The sequence below is a fragment of the Perognathus longimembris genome, chromosome 25, assembly GCF_023159225.1.
Source record: "Perognathus longimembris pacificus isolate PPM17 chromosome 25, ASM2315922v1, whole genome shotgun sequence".
In the NCBI taxonomy this organism is placed as follows: domain Eukaryota; kingdom Metazoa; phylum Chordata; class Mammalia; order Rodentia; family Heteromyidae; genus Perognathus; species Perognathus longimembris.
The window spans coordinates 23,602,047-23,619,933 of record NC_063185.1 but is presented as its reverse complement, the minus strand read 5'-3'; the positions used below and the strand labels follow the sequence as shown (position 1 = coordinate 23,619,933).

The 17,887-nt window shown below is 65.7% G+C and overlaps 1 protein-coding gene across 1 annotated transcript in view; it reads right to left on the bottom strand.

Annotated features, from left to right (window-relative positions):
* The window catches only part of Tenm2 (teneurin transmembrane protein 2), a 91,626-nt gene that overhangs the window by 14,879 nt on the left and 58,860 nt on the right, over positions 1-17,887 (bottom strand). Inside the window, 9 exon segments of the mRNA XM_048334154.1 lie at positions 4,037-4,242; positions 4,244-4,287; positions 5,421-5,564; positions 6,581-6,848; positions 7,180-7,376; positions 7,379-7,440; positions 8,439-8,452; positions 8,454-8,559; positions 14,997-15,207. Coding sequence (XP_048190111.1) covers positions 4,037-4,242; positions 4,244-4,287; positions 5,421-5,564; positions 6,581-6,848; positions 7,180-7,376; positions 7,379-7,440; positions 8,439-8,452; positions 8,454-8,559; positions 14,997-15,207 — 1,252 coding nt within the window.

Below are 17,887 nucleotides of genomic sequence, written 5' to 3'. Positions count from 1 at the left end.
CCTTCCCTTCCCTCCCTCCCTCCCTCCCCTTCCTCCCTCCTTCCCCTTCCTTCCTTCCTTCCTTCCTTCCTCCTTCCTTCCCTCCCTCCCTCCCTCTCCTTCCCTCCCTCCTCCTTCCTCTCCTCCTTCCTTCCTCCTCCTCCTTCCTTCCTCTCTTTCCTTCCTCCTTCCTTCCTCCCTCCTCCCTTCCTTCCTCCCTCCTTCCTTCCTCTCTTCCCCTTCCTTCCTTCCTTCCTTCACTCCCTCCCTCCCTCCCTTCCTCCCTCCTTTCCTTCCTCTCTTCCCCTTCCTTCCTTCCTTCCTTCCTTCCTTCCTTCCTTCCTTCCTTCCTTCCTTCCTTCCTCCCTCCCTCCCTCTCTCTCCCTCCCTCCCTCCCTCCCTCCCTCCCTCCCTCCCTCCCCTCCCTCCCTCCCTCCCTTTCCTTTTCTTTTTGCTGCTGGTCCTGAGCCTTCCCCCCCAGGGCCTGGGCACCGTCTCCGACCTCTTTTCTGCTCAAGGCTAGCGCTCTACCACTCAGGCTCCACGAGCAACTCTTTTCTTCTGGTTCACTGGCGGTAAGGGCCACATGGACTTTCCTGTTTGGGCTGGCTTCAAACCACGGTCCTCAGACCTCAGTCTCCTGAGCAGTTGGGATGACAGGCGTGGGCTGCCATACCAGCTTGTTGGATTGTCTTTACACAACAACAACAACAACTACATTCCAGTGGCAGGATGTAACGGTTCGCCTTGAATAAGCAAACCGCGCCCGGTTCCGGAGGCTTCCAGGTCAAGATGGAAGGATCCGGACCTCTCGTTCCTTCTAGCGGAGGGCAGGGGCTGCAGGGGGAGGGAGGGACTCCAGGAGTGGGGTGCCCTGGTTCCAGTTTGGGGGCACCCAGGGCTCCTCTGGGGCCCTCATTAGCGGTAGGTTTGTACAGGGATTACATTTTTACATTTCATTCTAACGTGTGAGTTTTGGCAGGGAAAAAAAAAAAGTTAATTAAAATGATGCTGATAACTTCTGAGCTCTGCCTGGCAGAGTGCAATTTAAGATTCACTCCGCAAAGCCCGCGTGTCAGCGTGGCAGCCGGAATTCCTCACCGCCGATTCTATATTGCTTAATGAAAGTGAAATGTTATCTGCCACCCGTGGTAGGCATATTTGGCTCTTAATTATTGCAATATCAATTCCGCTGTTTTTTTTTTTTTTTTTTTCTAGAGTCAAGATTTTGTGAAAAGACTGGATGGGATTTGGGTCTGCAGACATGACCTACATCTTTCCGGAGAACATCTGCTTTAGGTTGATTAATTAATACCCTATCTGTGAAGGGTGGGGTGGGGGGAGGGGGGAGGGGGCCGGGCTCCATCCTTGGGTCTCGAGTGAGTCCCGGTGAACTCTGGGTAAAGGCTGAGGTCACTGCCACTCAGGTTCAAGGTCACTGGCGGGTCTGGTTCTCAGCTGGCGACCTGTCAAATGAATAGTGTCTACCGGCCAGTCTTTGCGGGTAGGGGCGGCCTGCTTGGTGGGGACGGGCTTGGTTCTTCCTCGTGGGGGTCTCCCTATGTGCCCTGCCATCGGGGGGGCAGCGGCCGGGAGACGGCCTCCCTCCATCCCCCACCTTCTCCCCGCTGGGGGCCCGGGCTGCCAGGCTGCTGTTGTTCTGACTGACGGGGAATCGGGGTTGGGAGCACTGGGCTGCGTCTCAGGGGAGGTGTGTATGGGGTCTGGAGGCCCCTGCGTGTGGATTCTCGCAGGATGGTTTTCCGGAATGTTCCCTGGCTACCGTGCTGGCTCTTGTGGCCCTGGCAGGGCTGGGGGTCCCCAGCACCGCTGGGCACATCTGGCCCCTGCAAGGAGAGGAGCCCCACGGGCCCGCGGGGGATTCCAGGAAGACTGGAAAGGTCCGGAAATGCTTGTGCAAAGGAAACTTCCTGAAGGACTTCCCAGACGTGATCACGACAAAACATACACTGCCTACTTCCCGACGGCACCGGCGGCTCGGGGACGGGCGGGGAGGAAGGGGGTGCAGAGCCCCTGCCAGGAGAGTGCCAGGGCCTGGCGTGTGTGTGTGTGTGTGGGCCTGGCGTGTGTGTGTGTGTGAGGGCCTGGCGTGTGTGTGTGTGAGGGCCTGGCGTGTGTGTGTGTGTGGGCCTGGCGTGTGTGTGTGTGTGTGAGGGCCTGGCGTGTGTGTGTGTGTGAGGGCCTGGCGTGTGTGTGTGTGGGCCTGGCGTGTGTGTGTGTGGGCCTGGTGTGTGTGTGTGTGAGGGCCTGGCGCCTGTGTGTGAGGGCCTGGCGTGTGTGTGTGTGTGGGCCTGGTGTGTGTGTGTGTGTGTGAGGGCCTGGCGTGTGTGTGTGTGGGCCTGGCGTGTGTGTGTGTGTGAGGGCCTGGCGTGTGTGTGTGTGAGGGCCTGGCGTGTGTGTGTGTGTGGGCCTGGCGTGTGTGTGTGTGTGTGAGGGCCTGGCGTGTGTGTGTGTGTGGGCCTGGCGTGTGTGTGTGAGGGCCTGGTGTGTGTGTGTGTGAGGGCCTGGCGTGTGTGTGTGTGTGAGGGCCTGGCGTGCGTGTGTGTGTGTGAGGGCTGGGCGTGTGTGTGTGTGTGTGAGGGCCTGGCGTGTGTGTGTGTGTGAGGGCCTGGCGTGTGTGTGTGTGGGCCTGGCGTGTGTGTGTGTGGGGCCTGGTGTGTGTGTGTGTGAGGGCCTGGCGTGTGTGTGTGTGTGCCTGCGTGTGTGTGTGTGGGCCTGGTGTGTGTGTGTGTGAGGGCCTGGCGTGTGTGTGTGTGTGTGAGGGCCTGGCGTGTGTGTGTGTGGGCCTGGCGTGTGTGTGTGGGCCTGGCGTGTGTGTGTGTGTGTGTGTGCCTGGCGTGTGTGTGTGTGTGAGGGCCTGGCGTGTGTGTGTGTGTGTGTGCCTGGCGTGTGTGTGTGTGAGGGCCTGGCGTGTGTGTGTGGGCCTGGCGTGTGTGTGTGTGTGTGTGGGCCTGGCGTGTGTGTGTGTGTGTGGGCCTGGCGTGTGTGTGTGGGCCTGGCGTGTGTGTGTGTGTGTGTGTGCCTGGCGTGTGTGTGTGTGAGGGCCTGGCGTGTGTGTGTGTGAGGGCCTGGCGTGTGTGTGTGTGAGGGCCTGGCGTGTGTGTGTGAGGGCCTGGCGTGTGTGTGTGTGTGTGTGCCTGGCGTGTGTGTGTGTGAGGGCCTGGCGTGTGTGTGTGTGTGAGGGCCTGGTGTGTGTGTGTGTGAGGGCCTGGCGTGTGTGTGTGAGGGCCTGGCGTGGTGTGTGTGAGAGCCTGGCGTGTGTGTGTGAGGGCCTGGCGTGTGTGTGTGTGTGTGTGAGGGCCTGGCGTGTGTGTGTGGGCCTGGTGTGTGTGTGTGTGAGGGCCTGGCGTGTGTGTGTGAGGGCCTGGCGTGTGTGTGTGTGTGAGGGCCTGGTGTGTGTGTGTGTGAGGGCCTGGCGTGTGTGTGTGGGCCTGGTGTGTGTGTGTGTGAGGGCCTGGCGTGTGTGTGTGAGGGCCTGGCGTGTGCCGCCCTCAGGACCGCACGCCGGCTTGCACACGCGCCGTCCTCCGCACCGGTGACGGATGACCCGGATGACTCGCGAGGCTGGGTGGGGAGGGCCAGGGCGCAGGGCGCTTGGGCGTCGGGGGGACGTCGGGGGCGGGCCGCCCCTCCGCGCCCTCCCCCAGGCCCCCCCGCCCCTCCCGTGGCCCCGCCCCTCCCGTGGCCCCGCCCCTCCCGTGGCCCCGCCCCTCCCGAGGCCCCGCCCCTCCCGAGGCCCCGCCCCCCGGTGGAGCCGGGCGGCCCTGTGGGCGGGGCGGAGGGGCGGGGAGGGGGGCTGGGGGGCGGGGCGCCTTCCGGCAGGTGCGCTCACAGGGAGGACGCCTCACCCATGGGAGGCGGGGCGATGGCGTGCTGGGGCGCGTCCGTGTGTCCGTCCGTCCGTCCGTCCCCCTCCCCCCGCGCGTCCCGCCCCTCCCGCTTCCCGCCCCCCCGCCCCCGCGCCCCCGCCCCCCCCCGCGCCCCGCCCCTCCCCCCCGCGCCCCGCCCCTCTCCCCCCGCCGCCCCCGCCGCCTACCGCAGCTCCAGGATGCTGGTGACGTTGCGGGACGGGAAGATGCGCCGCACGTAGTTGAAGTCGCCCACGAAGAGGCTGCCGTCGGTGCCCACGGCCAGCGCCACGGGCGCCAGCAGCTTGTTGCCCTCGGCCAGGCCGTTGCAGCTGGGGCAGGAGATGCTGCGGCGCCGCCCGTTGCCCATCACGCTCGAGATGATGGCCGGCTGGCTGCGTCAGGAACTGGTTCTCCCCGGTGCCCTTGTGCAGGATGCCTGGGGGGGGGGGGCGGCCTCAGCACGCGGGGACCCCTCCACCGCCCTCCCCGGGGCCGGGGGGGGGCACCCCGGAGAATCCACGCCCCCTGCGGAGGGGGGCGGCCTCAGCACGCGGGGGACCCCTCCACCGCCCTCCCCGGGGCCGGGGGGGGGGCACCCCAGAGAATCCACGCCCCCTGTGCGCCAGCCCGGGGGGGGGGGCACCCCAGAGAATCCACGCCCCCTGCGCGCCGGCGGGGGGGCACCCCAGAGAATCCACGCCCCCTGCACGCCAGCCCGGGGGGGGGGCACCCCAGAGAATCCACGCCCCTGTGCGCCAGCCGGGGGGGGGGCACCCCGGAGAATCCCTGCCCCCTGCGCGCCGCCCGGGGGGGGCACCCTGGAGAATCCACGCCCCCTGCACACCGGCTGGGGGGGCACCCCAGAGAATCCACGCCCCCTGCGCACCCGCACCGCCCGGGGGGGGCACCCCAGAGAATCCACGCCCCCTGCGCACCGCACCGCCCGGGGGGGGCACCCCAGAGAATCCACGCCCCCTGCGCACCGCACCGCCCGGGGGGGCACCCCAGAGAATCCACGCCCCCTGCGCACCGCACCGCCCGGGGGGGGCACCCCAGAGAATCCACGCCCCCTGCGCACCGCACCGCCCGGGGGGGGGCACCCCAGAGATCCACGCCCCCTGCGCACCAGCTGGGGGGGGCACCCCGGAGAATCCACGCCCCCTGCGCACCAGCTGGGGGGGGCACCCCAGAGAATCCACGCCCCCTGCGCACCGCACCGCCCGGGGGGGGCACCCCAGAGAATCCACGCCCCCTGCGCACCAGCTGGGGGGGCACCCCGGAGAATCCACGCCCCCTGCGCACCGCACCGCCCGGGGGGGGCACCCCAGAGAATCCACGCCCCCTGCGCACCGCACCGCCCGGGGGGGGCACCCCAGAGAATCCACGCCTCCTGCGCGCCGCCCGGGGGGGCACCCCACATGTATCCTGTCACCCAGGGTGGGGGGGGGAGGGAGGCCCCGCAGGGCCGCGTTTAAAGGCGGGGAGAGCTGGGGGGGGGGTTAACTCCGTGAGGCATTGGCTGGAGAGAAGGTTCTAGAAGGGAGCCCCCGGAGCCCGCCCCCCGCGTACCGCTCCTGACGTTGAGGATGTGGTGCTGGTCCAGCGACCAGCCGCCCAGGTGGGACGGGTCGAGCTCGAACCCCTGCAGCAGGGAGGTCCTCTTCTCCCACAGGATGAGGCTGGGGCAGGTCTCGTACTCGAAGCCCACCGACACTGCGAGACGGGAGGGAGGGCGAGGGCGCCCGCTGACTCCAGCCCTCTCCGCCCCCCCCCCTCGCAAGGTGCCCGCCCGCCAGCCCCGCCCTCCCCCCAGCCCCCCTCGCCCACGGCCTAGGGGAGACGGGGTCGGTGGCTTCCCCTGGCATTTCCAGCAGGACTTGACCTTGACCTTGAAGCTCCACGGGGCTCTGACCCCTGGGAACATCCGTGGGAACGAAGGACATCACCCCCGGTCTGGGCGGGGAGAGGGGCACCGCACTTCCTTGGAGCTGCCCCCCCCAGGTTGGGAGCTGCCTCTCTCTCTCTCTCTCTCTCTTTCTCTCTCTCTCTCCCCCCTCGCTCTTCTTGATATGCGATGTTTGTTCTGTGTGCCAGTCCCGGGACTCGAACTCAGGGCCAGAGCTTTTATTTTGTGGCCAAGGCCAGTGCTCTTGAGCCACAGCTCCGCCTCCAGCGTTTCCCTGGCTCACTGCAGACGAGAGTCTCACGGACTCTCCTGCCCCGGCTGGCTTCGAACCAACGACCCTCACGCCTCAGCCTCCGGAGTTGTCGCAGCCACGGGGAGCTCTGACGCCCCGGGTGTGTCTCTCTCACACACACACACACACGCACGCGCACACGCACGCGCACACGCTCTCGCTGGCCAGGAGGACGCTTCTTCTCACGCCGTCTGAGGTCTGGCATCCTCACCATCGCTTACTTTCTTAATGGCAATGACCCGTACTTGACGGTCACTGTCTCCTATGGAGCCAGAGCCGAGGCTTGAACTCGGGGCCGCTGGCTCTCCCGTGCTGCTTCCGCGCTGGCCGGCTGCTCTACCACTCGAGCCTGGCCTCTAGTCTGGGTCCGGGGTCTGGGTGCGGGGGGCGTTGGACCGGCTTGGGGGGAGAGGGGCGTCCCACAGACTCGTGCGCCCCGGGTTGACTGTGCACCCCGGCCCCCGACGTCCCAGTCCCCCCCCCCCCCGCCGACGGAGCCGCCTCCCGCCCCAGCCGGGGGCCCCCGCGTACCCACGGCGTCCGAGAGTCCGTAGACGCGCTGGCCGTAGGCGTCGGTCTTGTCCCAGATGAAGGTGTAGGCCAGGTTGGAGGAGGCCTGGAAGGTCTTCTGGAAGAGGTGGCCCTCCACGGCCACCAGCAGGTGCACCCGCACGAGGTTCAGGGGCACGGCCGACTGCGTCATGCTGATCTTCAGCAGGGACTTGTACCCGGCCGCGCGGGAGCTCAGGTACCGGAGCTTCACGCTGGAGCCGGGGAGCTCCAGCTCCTCGTGGAGGACCTGGCGGCGGAGACCGCCGCGTCACGCGCGGGCCCCGCCCCCCCCGCCCCCCAGCCCGGAGCCCAGGCCCGCCGCCGCCCGACACGGAGGGAGGAGGGGGCAACGCGCCTTCCGGCCCCCCTCCGTCGCTCTGGCCGCGCCCCGCCGAGCCCAGCTACTCGGAGCCCCAGATCCGAGGATCACGGTTCAAAGCCGGCCCGGGGCCAGCCACGTCCGCGGGACCCTCCTCTCCACCGCCCCCGCCTGCCCCCTCGGGCACCCCGGATCCCACGGCAGTCCCGCTCTCCTGGCGGGGCGGGGCGGGGCGGGGCGGGTCCCCGGCTCCCCCCACCTGGGTCTCGGGCACGATGGGGCTCTGGCCGGGGGTGGCGCTGAAGAAGGTGGAGAGCGGGGAGGCGACGATGATGGGGTCGGGCCGCAGGAAGCCGCTCAGGTCGCAGCTGGGGATGGAGTTCTCCTCCGTCTTCATCACCAGCGGGTCCATGGCGTGGAAGTTGTTCCACGGAAGCCACACCGTGCGCTCCTGCTCAGGAACGGCGCCCGCTCGAAGTGCAGGGTCAGGGCGGCGCCCCCGTTGGCCAGCAGGTCGAACCTGGGGTGCGGGGGGGGAGGGGGGAGGGGGCTCGTGGGGACGCCGGGCCTCGGTGGCTCCCGCCCGTCATCCCGGCCACTCAGGAGGCCGAGATCCCAGGATCGTGGTTCAAAGCCAGCCCGGGCGGGAAGGCTCAATTAGCCGCAAGAAAACCGGAAGTGGTGCCGTGGCTCGGGGGGTAGGGTGGCTACCCTCGAGCTGAAGAGCACAGGACGGCACCCGGGCCCGGGGTTCAAGCCCCACGGCCGACAACAAAAAACAAGACAAAACAAGAGAGTCTCAGGGACTTTCCTGCCCAGGCTGGCTTCGAACCGTGACCCTCGGGTCTCAGCCTCCTGAGTGGCTGGGATTTCAGGTGTGAGCCATGGGTGCCCTCTTCGAGTTTCATTGACGGGGGGTTGTAGGAGAGCTACCGTGGGAGTCTCGGTGTCGCTTGGGATGGGGCGTGTGTGTGTGTGCATGCGTGTGTGTGTGTACGCGTGTGCACGCGTGCCTGTGCGCGTCCAGTCCAGACTCTGTGCCTCCCTTCCCGCGGCTTTCCCTCCCTCGGCACAGCCTTCCTCGTGGTGGTGGGGGGGTGGGGGTGGGTGCCGCTTCCAATCAGCCCCTCGGGGGCGGGGGGCCGGGCCTTGCCCCGCAGGGGGGCTGCTGCGGGTATTTAATTAGACTTTTCTGATTACAGCCCGCCCCTCGGCCTTGCCAGGCAAACAGCGCACCTTCTGCAGCCCCGGAGGAGCGCGGAGGGGGGTCACCGCGGGGCGCCCCCCCCCCCTTCTTGTCACCCTGTGCTGCCGGTGCTTCACCCAGGGAGTGCGGCATTTCCGGGGCGTTTGGGGGGGGCTCTGCCTTGGCTTCTTTCTGGGGTCCTCGGCGGGAGGAAACGGGGGCCGAGGGCCCCGGGCCTTGCTTTCTCCTTCCTTCCTGCTTCCGGAGAGGCAGCCCCCAAGCCCGGGGGCCCCCCCCCCCTCCCCGGCCCCCCGCCCGGCCCAGCCACTCACGTGCCGTCCTGCCGGGGTGATGGTGTAGCCGTATCTGGGGTACTTGACGAAGGAGACGTTCACCCCGACCAGGGGCGTTCCGTCCGAGGTGAGCACTTGACCTCGGATGACGGAGACCAGGCTGCGGGGGAGGGGACACGCGGTGAGCGTCTCGGGGGCGGGGGGGGGTGGCGCCGGGGAGGGGGGTCCCCTCGCCACGTCCTCCTCCCCGGTCCCGGGAGGCCCTGCTCCTCGGGGCGGCCCGGCCGCACCCAGACCTCCCCCACCCGGGCGCCGGCCCCCCCGCACCCCCCGCACCCCCCCCCACGCCACCGGGCCCCAGCTCCTTCCCCCGACGCCCGCCCGGGCCAGGCGTCTTCAGACGAAAGGACTCTGCACACCGAGGACTCTGCGGACACCGAGCCCACGCCCGGAGTTCGAGGGGTGACCGGCGTGTTCCTGCGGGGAGCCGGGTGGGAGTAGACGCGGCACTCTAGTTCCCTTAAAGAGCTTTGTGCCCGGAGCCGGGGTCCACGAGGGGGCGTGGCCGCGCGTGGGCCTTGGGACCGGGGCGCCCGTGGTTCTAGGCCCGCTGGGGCCCCAGGTGTGCGAGAGCGCCCCTCCACAGGAAAGGGGGGTGCGCACCGAGAGGAGCGCCGCCCATCCCCAGACGCCCCACCTCCGCTCACCCCGGGCCCGCCCCGCGGCCGCGCAGACCGCGCACCGGGCTCAGCCAGAGGGGGGACGCCTGGCGGGGGCAGGGACCACGCGGGCCGAGCCGCGCGCCGAAGGCCAAGCACCGCACCCGCCCGCCTGTGTGCAGAGCCGGGGCCTGAGCCGCATCTGTGCACACGGACACACACACCCCGTGTGTGTGAAGAGGACGGTGAGCTACGTGGACACACACGCCGTGCGTGTGAAGAGGACGGTGAGCTACGCGGACACACACACCGTGCGTGTGAAGAGGACGGTGAGCTACGCGGACACACACACCGTGCGTGTGAAGAGGATGGTGATCTACACGGACACACACGCCGTGCGTGTGAAGAGAAGAGGACGGTGAGCTACGCGGACACACACGCCGTGCGTGTGGAGAGGACGGTGATCCACGCGGACACACACGCCGTGCGTGCGAAGAGGACGGTGATCTACGCGGGACACACACGCCGTGCGTGTGAAGAGGACGGTGATCTAACACGGACACACACGCCGTGCGTGTGAAGAGAAGAGGACGGTGATCCACGCGGACACACACGCCGTACGTGTGAAGAGGACGGTGATCCACGCGGACACACACGCCGTGCGTGTGAAGAGAAGAGGACGGTGATCTACGCGGACACACACGCCGTGCGTGTGAAGAGGACGGTGATCTACGCGGACACACACGCCGTGCGTGCGAAGAGGACGGTGATCCACGCGGACACACACGCCGTGCGGTGTGAAGAGGACGGTGATCCACGCGGACACACACGCCGTGCGTGTGAAGAGGACGGTGATCCACGCGGACACACACGCCGTGCGTGTGAAGAGGACGGTGATCCACGCGGACACACACGCCGTGCGTGTGAAGAGGACGGTGATCCACGCGGACACACACGCCGTGCGTGTGAAGAGGACGGTGATCCACGCGGACACACACGCCGTGCGTGTCGGCGGGACGGTCTGGTCTGGGCGCGTGGGGGAGCCCCGAGGACTGGGCGGGGAGCCGGCCCTCGGAAGCGCACTGGCCGCCGTGGAGCGAGGCCGGGTGGGGCCGACGGGGAGGAGGAGCGTGAGGACGGGGCTCCTCGCACGCACGCACGCACGCACGCACGCACAGAGTCATCACACACTCGCCTCCATGGGCCCGCCGCGGCGAAACCCCACCTGGAACCAGTGACGGAAGGGCGGCTCGTCGGCCCCGCCGCCCCGCGTCCCGAGGGAAACGCTGGGCCCGCCAGCGCCGGGAGGGAAAGGGGGCGCGGCTGCGGCTGGGGGGGGGGAGCGTGGGGGGGGGGCGCCTGTCCCACAGGTGCCGGCCCCCGAGGTCCACCCAGCCCAGCCCAGCCGCCCACGAGGAAGAGGCGTTTCCTGCCACGGCGTTTTCCACAGCGTTTTGGGATTCGGGGGGGGTGTGGGGCCCAAGAGCATCCTTGGAGGGTGTTCAGAGCACCCCCCTCTCCCGGGGACACAGCCTCCCCCGCCGGCTGGGATCCACACAGAGGCAGCACGGGGAGAAGCTCTGGATCCACACCGCACGCCCACTCCAGGCCAGCGGGGAGACCCGGGCAGGCGGGGGACAGGCCCGGAAGCCCCGGTGCACCGCCAGCGCCCCCCCCACCCGGCCAGGATCTTCCCCGCCGTCTTAGGGAGCGTTTCCCTAAGTAATCCTAGGGGCCCTGAATCTCTCTCCTCATTGGCAACACCGCTGACCGCCCAACACCACTGACAGTCCAAGATCACTGCCACCCAACACCGCTGACCACCCAACACCACTGACAGTCCAAGATCACTGCCACCCAACACCGCTGACCACCCAACACCACTGACAGTCCAAGATCACTGCCACCCAACACCGCTGACCGCCCAACACCACTGACAGTCCAAGATCACTGCCACCCAACACCGCTGACCGCCCAACACCACTGACAGTCCAAGATCACTGCCACCCAACACCGCTGGCCGTCCAACAACGCTGACAGTCCAAGATCACTGCCACCCAACACCGCTGACCGCCCAACACCACTGACAGTCCAAGATCACTGACCACCCAACACCGCTGGCCACCCAACACCACTGACCACCCAACACCACTGACCACCCAACACCGCTGACCACCCAACACTGCTGGCCACCCAACACCGCTGACCACCCAACACCGCTGGCCACCCAACACCGCTGACCACCCCAACACCGCTGACCACCCAACACCGCTGGCCACCCAACACCACTGACCACCCAACACCGCTGGCCACCCAACACCGCTGACCACCCAACACCACTGACCACCCAACACCGCTGGCCACCCAACACCACTGACCACCCAACACCACTGATGACCCAACACCGCTGACCGCCCAACACCGCTGACAGTCCAAGATCACTGACCACCCAACACCGCTGGCCGCCCAACACCGCTGACAGTCCAAGATCACTGACCACCCAACACCACTGACCACCCAACACCCGCTGGCCACCCAACACCGCTGACCGCCCAACACCGCTGACCGCCCAACACCGCTGACAGTCCAAGATCACTGACCACCCAACACCGCTGGCCGTCCAACACCGCAGGCCGTCCAACACCGCTGACCACCCAACACCGCTGACCACCCAACACCACTGACCGCCCAACACTGCTGACCGCCCAACACCACTGACAGTCCAAGATCACTGACCACCCAACACCGCTGGCCGTCCAACACCGCAGGCCGTCCAACACCGCTGACCACCCAACACCGCTGACCACCCAACACCGCTGACCACCCAACACCGCTGACCACCCAACACCACTGACCACCCAACACCGCTGACCACCCAACACCGCTGACCACCCAACACCGCTGGCCGCCCAACACCGCTGGCCGCCCAAACAACGCTGGCCGCCCAACACCGCTGACCACCCAACACCGCTGACCACCCAACACCGCTGACCGCCCAACACCGCTGACCGCCCAACACCACTGACAGTCCAAGATCACTGACCACCCAACACCGCTGGCCGTCCAACACTGCAGGCCGTCCAACACCACTGACCACCCAACACCGCTGACCACCCAACACCGCTGACCACCCAACACCGCTGACCACCCAACACCGCTGACCACCCAACACCGCTGGCCGTCCAACAACCTGGCCATCCAACACCATTGACCACCCAACACCACTGACCGTCCAACACCACTGACCGTCCAACAACGCTGACCACCCAACACCGCTGACCACCCAACACCACTGCCGTCCAACACCGCTGGCCGTCCAACACCACTGATGACCCAACACCGCTGATCATCCAACACCGCTGACCACCCAACACTGCTGACCACTCAACACTGCTGACCGTCCAACACCGCTGACCATCCAACACCACTGACCACCCAACACCGCTGACTGTCCAAGCTCACTGACCATCTAACACTGCTGACCACTCAACACCACTGACCACCCAACACCGCTGACCATCCAACACCACTGACCACCCAACACCACTGACTGTCCAATACATTGGCTGACCCCCACTGACTGCCCACCCCAGCCCCGGGTGACCTTGGGAGCCCATAGACTGTCCCACCCCCAGCCCTTGCCCAACACTAACAAAGCCCACCTTTGGCCGGCCTCCACCCAGCGTGCCAGAGCCTTTTGGCAGTGGAGCTAACTGTTCAAATTCATTTTCGGCTCTTAGCTCAGACGGTTTTCTTTGGAGTCTGACTGGTCACTGTTTTGAATTTAAGAGGTGTGTGTGTGTGTGTGTGTGTGTGTGTGTGTGTACAGGGAAAATGTTCCGGGTGTGTCTCCCATACCGTCTCCTCTCCCTCTGCTACAACTGTGCTCTTTGAAATCGGTCTTGCGGCGTGAGACCTCCCAGAGTTGCATAAAATTAAGAGGGTCTGGGTGGCTGTGGTTTCTACGACTCCATTCCTGCCCCCACCCCAAGTCTTTTATCCCCCCAATTCTTCACCCCTGCCGGCACCCTCTCGTTCCCGCTCGGCGAAGACATGCTCTCGGTTCACGTCTCTTTATGATTATTGGGTGTGTAACAATGATCACATTACCTAGACAGTGAGATCTGCTCCATACATTACAGTGGTAGAGCCAACGCATTTGAGTTATTTTCGTGTGCCATTATCTAGGGGAACGCCTCTCGCCAAGTCTTGAATTAAGATCTTTCTTACTCCTAGCTCTGTCCTTCGTTATTGTCAGGCGATAAGCGGAGGCCCTCGCGCGCTCGCTGAACTTCAGCCTGTGTCTCGGGGTGCAATTTTATAGATCGGAAGTCTGCATCCTGGGTCATCCAAGCTTCACAGTGGCTTTTTCCACAATGACCCTCCGTCCCTCCCTCCCTCCCTCCCTCCCTCCCTCCCCTCCCTCCCTCCCTCCCTCCCCTCTCCCAACCTCCCTCTTCCTTTATCAGTCTCAGGGCCTCATGTTTGCTGGAAGATGCTCTGTCAGTGAATCATGCTTCCAGACCTTTTCATTTTTTTTGCACTGGTTGAGAGGACTCGGGAAGGGGGAGAGGCGAGGAGAGGAGAAGAGAAGAGAAGAGAGGAGGGGAGGGGAGGGCAGGGGGGGAGAGGGGCAGGCAGGCACTGGGGAGAGCAAGCACCGAGCGCCGGTGCTCCGCGGCTCTGAGCCGTGGCAACAGTGAACAAGGGTGGTCTAGACTGCAAAAGAACCCAGCAGGATTTTCAACGCGCGCACCTCAGGACAGTGTCAGGCGCCGCACGGAGGATGTGGATAGGCAGGAAGGAAAGAGCAAAGGGGCCTGGGGTTGGGGATTGAGCTCCGCGGAAGAGCAAGGGCCCAGCAAGGCCGAGGCCACGGTTCAGCTCCAAGCGCCGACCCACGCCGCGACTCTGCACCGTCCACACGGAACGCAGAACCCACAGGCTGAAAGGTAAGCGTGGGGGGAGGCAGAAACTAAGAGGAGGACGTCGGGAGGGGGCCCATCGGAGGGAGGTGTGCCAGCAGAGAGTCCGACCCTGTGGAGGGACGCGGAGGTGGGCGTGGCCCGCGCGGATGACCGCCACCGAGATAGCACGGGCAGACCCCACCGGCACCCAGAGCCGCGTGTAACGGGGGTGCCGGCGAGGCCCGGCCCGGGCGCCGGATCCCGCGGCCCGGTCTCCCCTCAGAATCCAGAACGGGGAGGGGGACGGTGCAGAAGAGGGGCCGGGAGACCCCCCCCCCCCACGGTCCTCCGGGCTCAGCTGACACACGTCCTGCTGCAAAGGGATGGGCTAAGGCCACCGCAAAACCAATCCGGTTTGACCCTAGAGTATGTGTGGACCTCAGCTCAGCTGCGGAGAATCAAAGGCAACGGGAGCGAACGGGGTGAAGGAGGGGCGCAGAGGGGTGCCGAGGGCCCGAGCCCCGGCGGGGGACGAGCAGGTGCCATCCGTGGTGCCTCTGCGGGCATTCCGGGGGGACTCATCCCAGGTGCTCAATAAGCTCCTCCCCCCGCCCCCCCTCCCCCGCCACCAACGTCGTGCTCAGACGCCGGGGAAGATGGCGCTCTGCGATCCAGTGAGTAACAGCTTTCAAAGACAGTTGGGTGCGTGAGCTGCCTGGGCGGCGCTCACACAAAAGCCACGCTCAGAGGTGTAATAGAGGGGGATGGGAAATAAGGACAAAAATGTCATCCGACAACAGACCGCGACACAGAGAGATCTCGGGGGGAGGGGAATCAACAGGCGCCTCCAACAGGTGCTGGGCTGAAAGGTGGCCGACCCCTGCGGAGGTCAGGACTCAATTCCGGGGGGCCTGGGACGGGGCGACGAAGGTCCCCCGGGGAGGTGGGGGCAGGGGGGCCGTCCCAGGAGAGTCGTTTCCAGGAAGAACAGGGCCCCCAGTCTGGGAGGAAGGCGCCGGGGCGAGCCCTACCTGCTGTGGAATGGGTTGTCTCCCGGGATCACGTGGGTGCTGTCCTTCCCGGCCAGCAGCTTGATGCGGTCGTAGAAGGACTTCACCGTGGGCCACTCGGTCTGGCCCTGCTGAATGACCTCCAGGGGGTCACGGGACCCCCGGCAGAGCAGGCTGCTTTGACAGGCAGCCTGCAGGCAGCAGTCGGGGTCTAGGCAATCCACTAGGCCATCTAGAGAGACAGAGCAGAGCCAGGGTGAGCGGGGGTCAGGGCTCCCGGGGAGCGTGGAGATGCCAACGCGCCGGTCATCGCTGACCCGCCCGGCCCCGGCCACGTCCAGACGTACGTGCGGAGGAAAAACAAAACCGAGCAAAACCGGCACCCGGGGTAGAGTCCCGAGAGAGCCGAGGGTCGGCCCGGTGCCAGTAAGGCCGCAACCATCTGCAGCACCACGCCGGCAAGCCAGCCGCCCAAGCCACGCAGAGCACTGCCTAGAAGGCAAAAGACCGCAGGGCCACGGCGGTGGGCCAGCCCACCGCGCTAGAAGTCTCTTGGTGCTTGCGAAGCTCTTCTGAAATGTCTTCTTTTTCCTCCTAGGAGCAAGTGTGATGGGGGCATTTGAGATCAGAACAAAAGCGGGACACAAAAATCACCCCGAGGCAATTCCCCTGGGTCCATGCTGCTGGGTGACAGGCAGGCAGGGTCCCTGGGGCCCTGAGAGCTGGCCCGCGGAAGCCTTGGGTCTTGGCTCCCTGGAAGCTGGGCACCTGCTCCTCAGCCAGGCCAGAGCAAGCTCTGACCTGTCACCCTGGCCCCACCTTCCATGTCCCTGGAGGACTGCTGTCCTTTCCTGTCTAGATCCCGCCCCACCTTCCCCTTTTCCTGTCTAGATCCCGCCCCCACCTTCCCCTTTTCCTGTCTAGATCCCGCTCCCACCTTCCCCTTTTCCTGTCTAGATCCCGCCCCCACCTTCCCCTTTTCCTGCCTAGATCCCGCCCCCACCTTCCCCTTTTCCTGTCTAGATCCCGCCCCCACCTTCCCCTTTTCCTGTCTAGATCCCGCCCCCACCTTCCCCTTTTCCTGTCTAGATCCCGCCCCCCCCCAGCTCCTTCCCCTGTTCATTCCTCTCCCATTGTGCACACATCTGAGTGCCACATCCCCCTGGAAATAAAGGAGTGTGCAAAGACTCGTGGCAAAGGACCCCCGAGGCACAGTGGGAGGAGGGCGGGGGCCGGCGGAGGCGCCGGGACCCACTCGAGGGATGGTCTCCACCCAGGAGGCCTTCCCAGCGATGCCCTTCCATCGGTCGGCATCACGGACGGCATGTGGTCCACGCGTCTCCACCCCAGTCCCACGTGGACACGCTAAATCCCACGGTGCTAGTGTTCCAAGAGGGCCTTCGGGGAGGGAGCTCCTCCTCCCGTGGACAGAGCCTCCATGACCACGTATGGACACACGGAGAAGGCGGGAACTCGGGCCCGGACCTCACACAATGCCCCGGCCCCCACCTTGGATTTCACCCCTCCTCCCAACCACGAGAGACGGACGTGGCTGCTGGCCCCACCCACTGCCCGTAGAGTCAACTCAGGACTCCGGTCCCCGGCACCAGGAGGGAGCTTCAGCCGGCAGGTTCTGGAAAGAAAGTGCGTTTTAGTCAGGGTTACCAGAGACTTCCTAGGTCGCTCAGTGAACTTCACAAAGGGTTTTAGTTGTTAGCACTCCCTTCCACGTGCGGGAATCCATTATCTCCTTGGTTTTGCCTCCCTGTCTGGAAAGCAAGTTGAGTGAAAAGAAGAACAGGGTTTAATTAATCTCTACATCCATGTCTCACCGAGTACATACCAGGGCACTTAGCGGATGCTTGTTGAATGACTAAACACTTGTCTTCCATTCCTCACCAGACGGAAACACCCAAGGCAGGACTTGCCCCTTAGAACCGCCTGTTAGATTTGATTCATTTGCCAGCCCTCATTCATTTATCAGAGAGTGGGGCGAGCCTGGCAATACATTGCTCCCATCTCCTGGATTTGATAGATGAGCTCTGGCCGTCGTTTGCATCACAGAGACACGGGTTCAAATCCTAGGTCGTGCCACGACAACGCCGGCCCTGGGAACTCTGAAGGAGCGGCTGCCGAGCGCCTCCCGCCTTACTGTGGCGTGAGCCGTTTTGACATTACCCTCCGCGTTTGGCCCGCCTAGTGAAACCCAAGTGCGTAATGTCACCCGAGTTCCACTGTCACTTAGCAATTAATGCACAACTACTTGAACGCGCGGCTTTCCTCTCAGCAGACAAATCAGGAGGTGGTGGGTTCCGCTCGGCCTCGAGTGAGGCAAGCGGGCCTCTCGCGGGCACACGGGCAGGCGTGGCCTGTGCTCCCGGCAATGCGCTTAGAGCCGCCCTTTTCCGGGAGGGTGGACACCGGCAGGGGAGCTCGCCGGGTCGGATGCTTCCCGGGCCGGGGGCAGCTCGGAGCCCAGGAGCGGCGCCGGAGGCCGAATCCTTCCGGGCAGCCGGCTGACCCCGAGGGCCGCGGGCAGAATAAGGAGAAGACAGAAGGGGAGAGGAACGAAGGAATTGCGGTGAGACCCGGCCAGAGGCACGGCGCCGGCGTGCGTCCGCCCCCCCCCCCCACGGGCTCCCCCCGCCGGGGGCGATGGCGGGGCGTCCCCCGCCACCCAGCGCTCCGGAGGCCCCGACACTGCGAGCTCTCAGTCGACCCTCCCATCTCCCCGAGGCGGCCTCCCGTGCGTCAGGCAGACCGGGGGGGGGGGAGGGGGGGAGGGGGGAAGGGGGGCTCCAAGCTTGCCGGCCCCGCGGATGGAGTCTGACATTGCGATCTTCACTAAATTACCTGCCACCCACAATCTCGCAGTTATCTCTCAAACAATCAAGCAGGCGATCCGCCCGCCC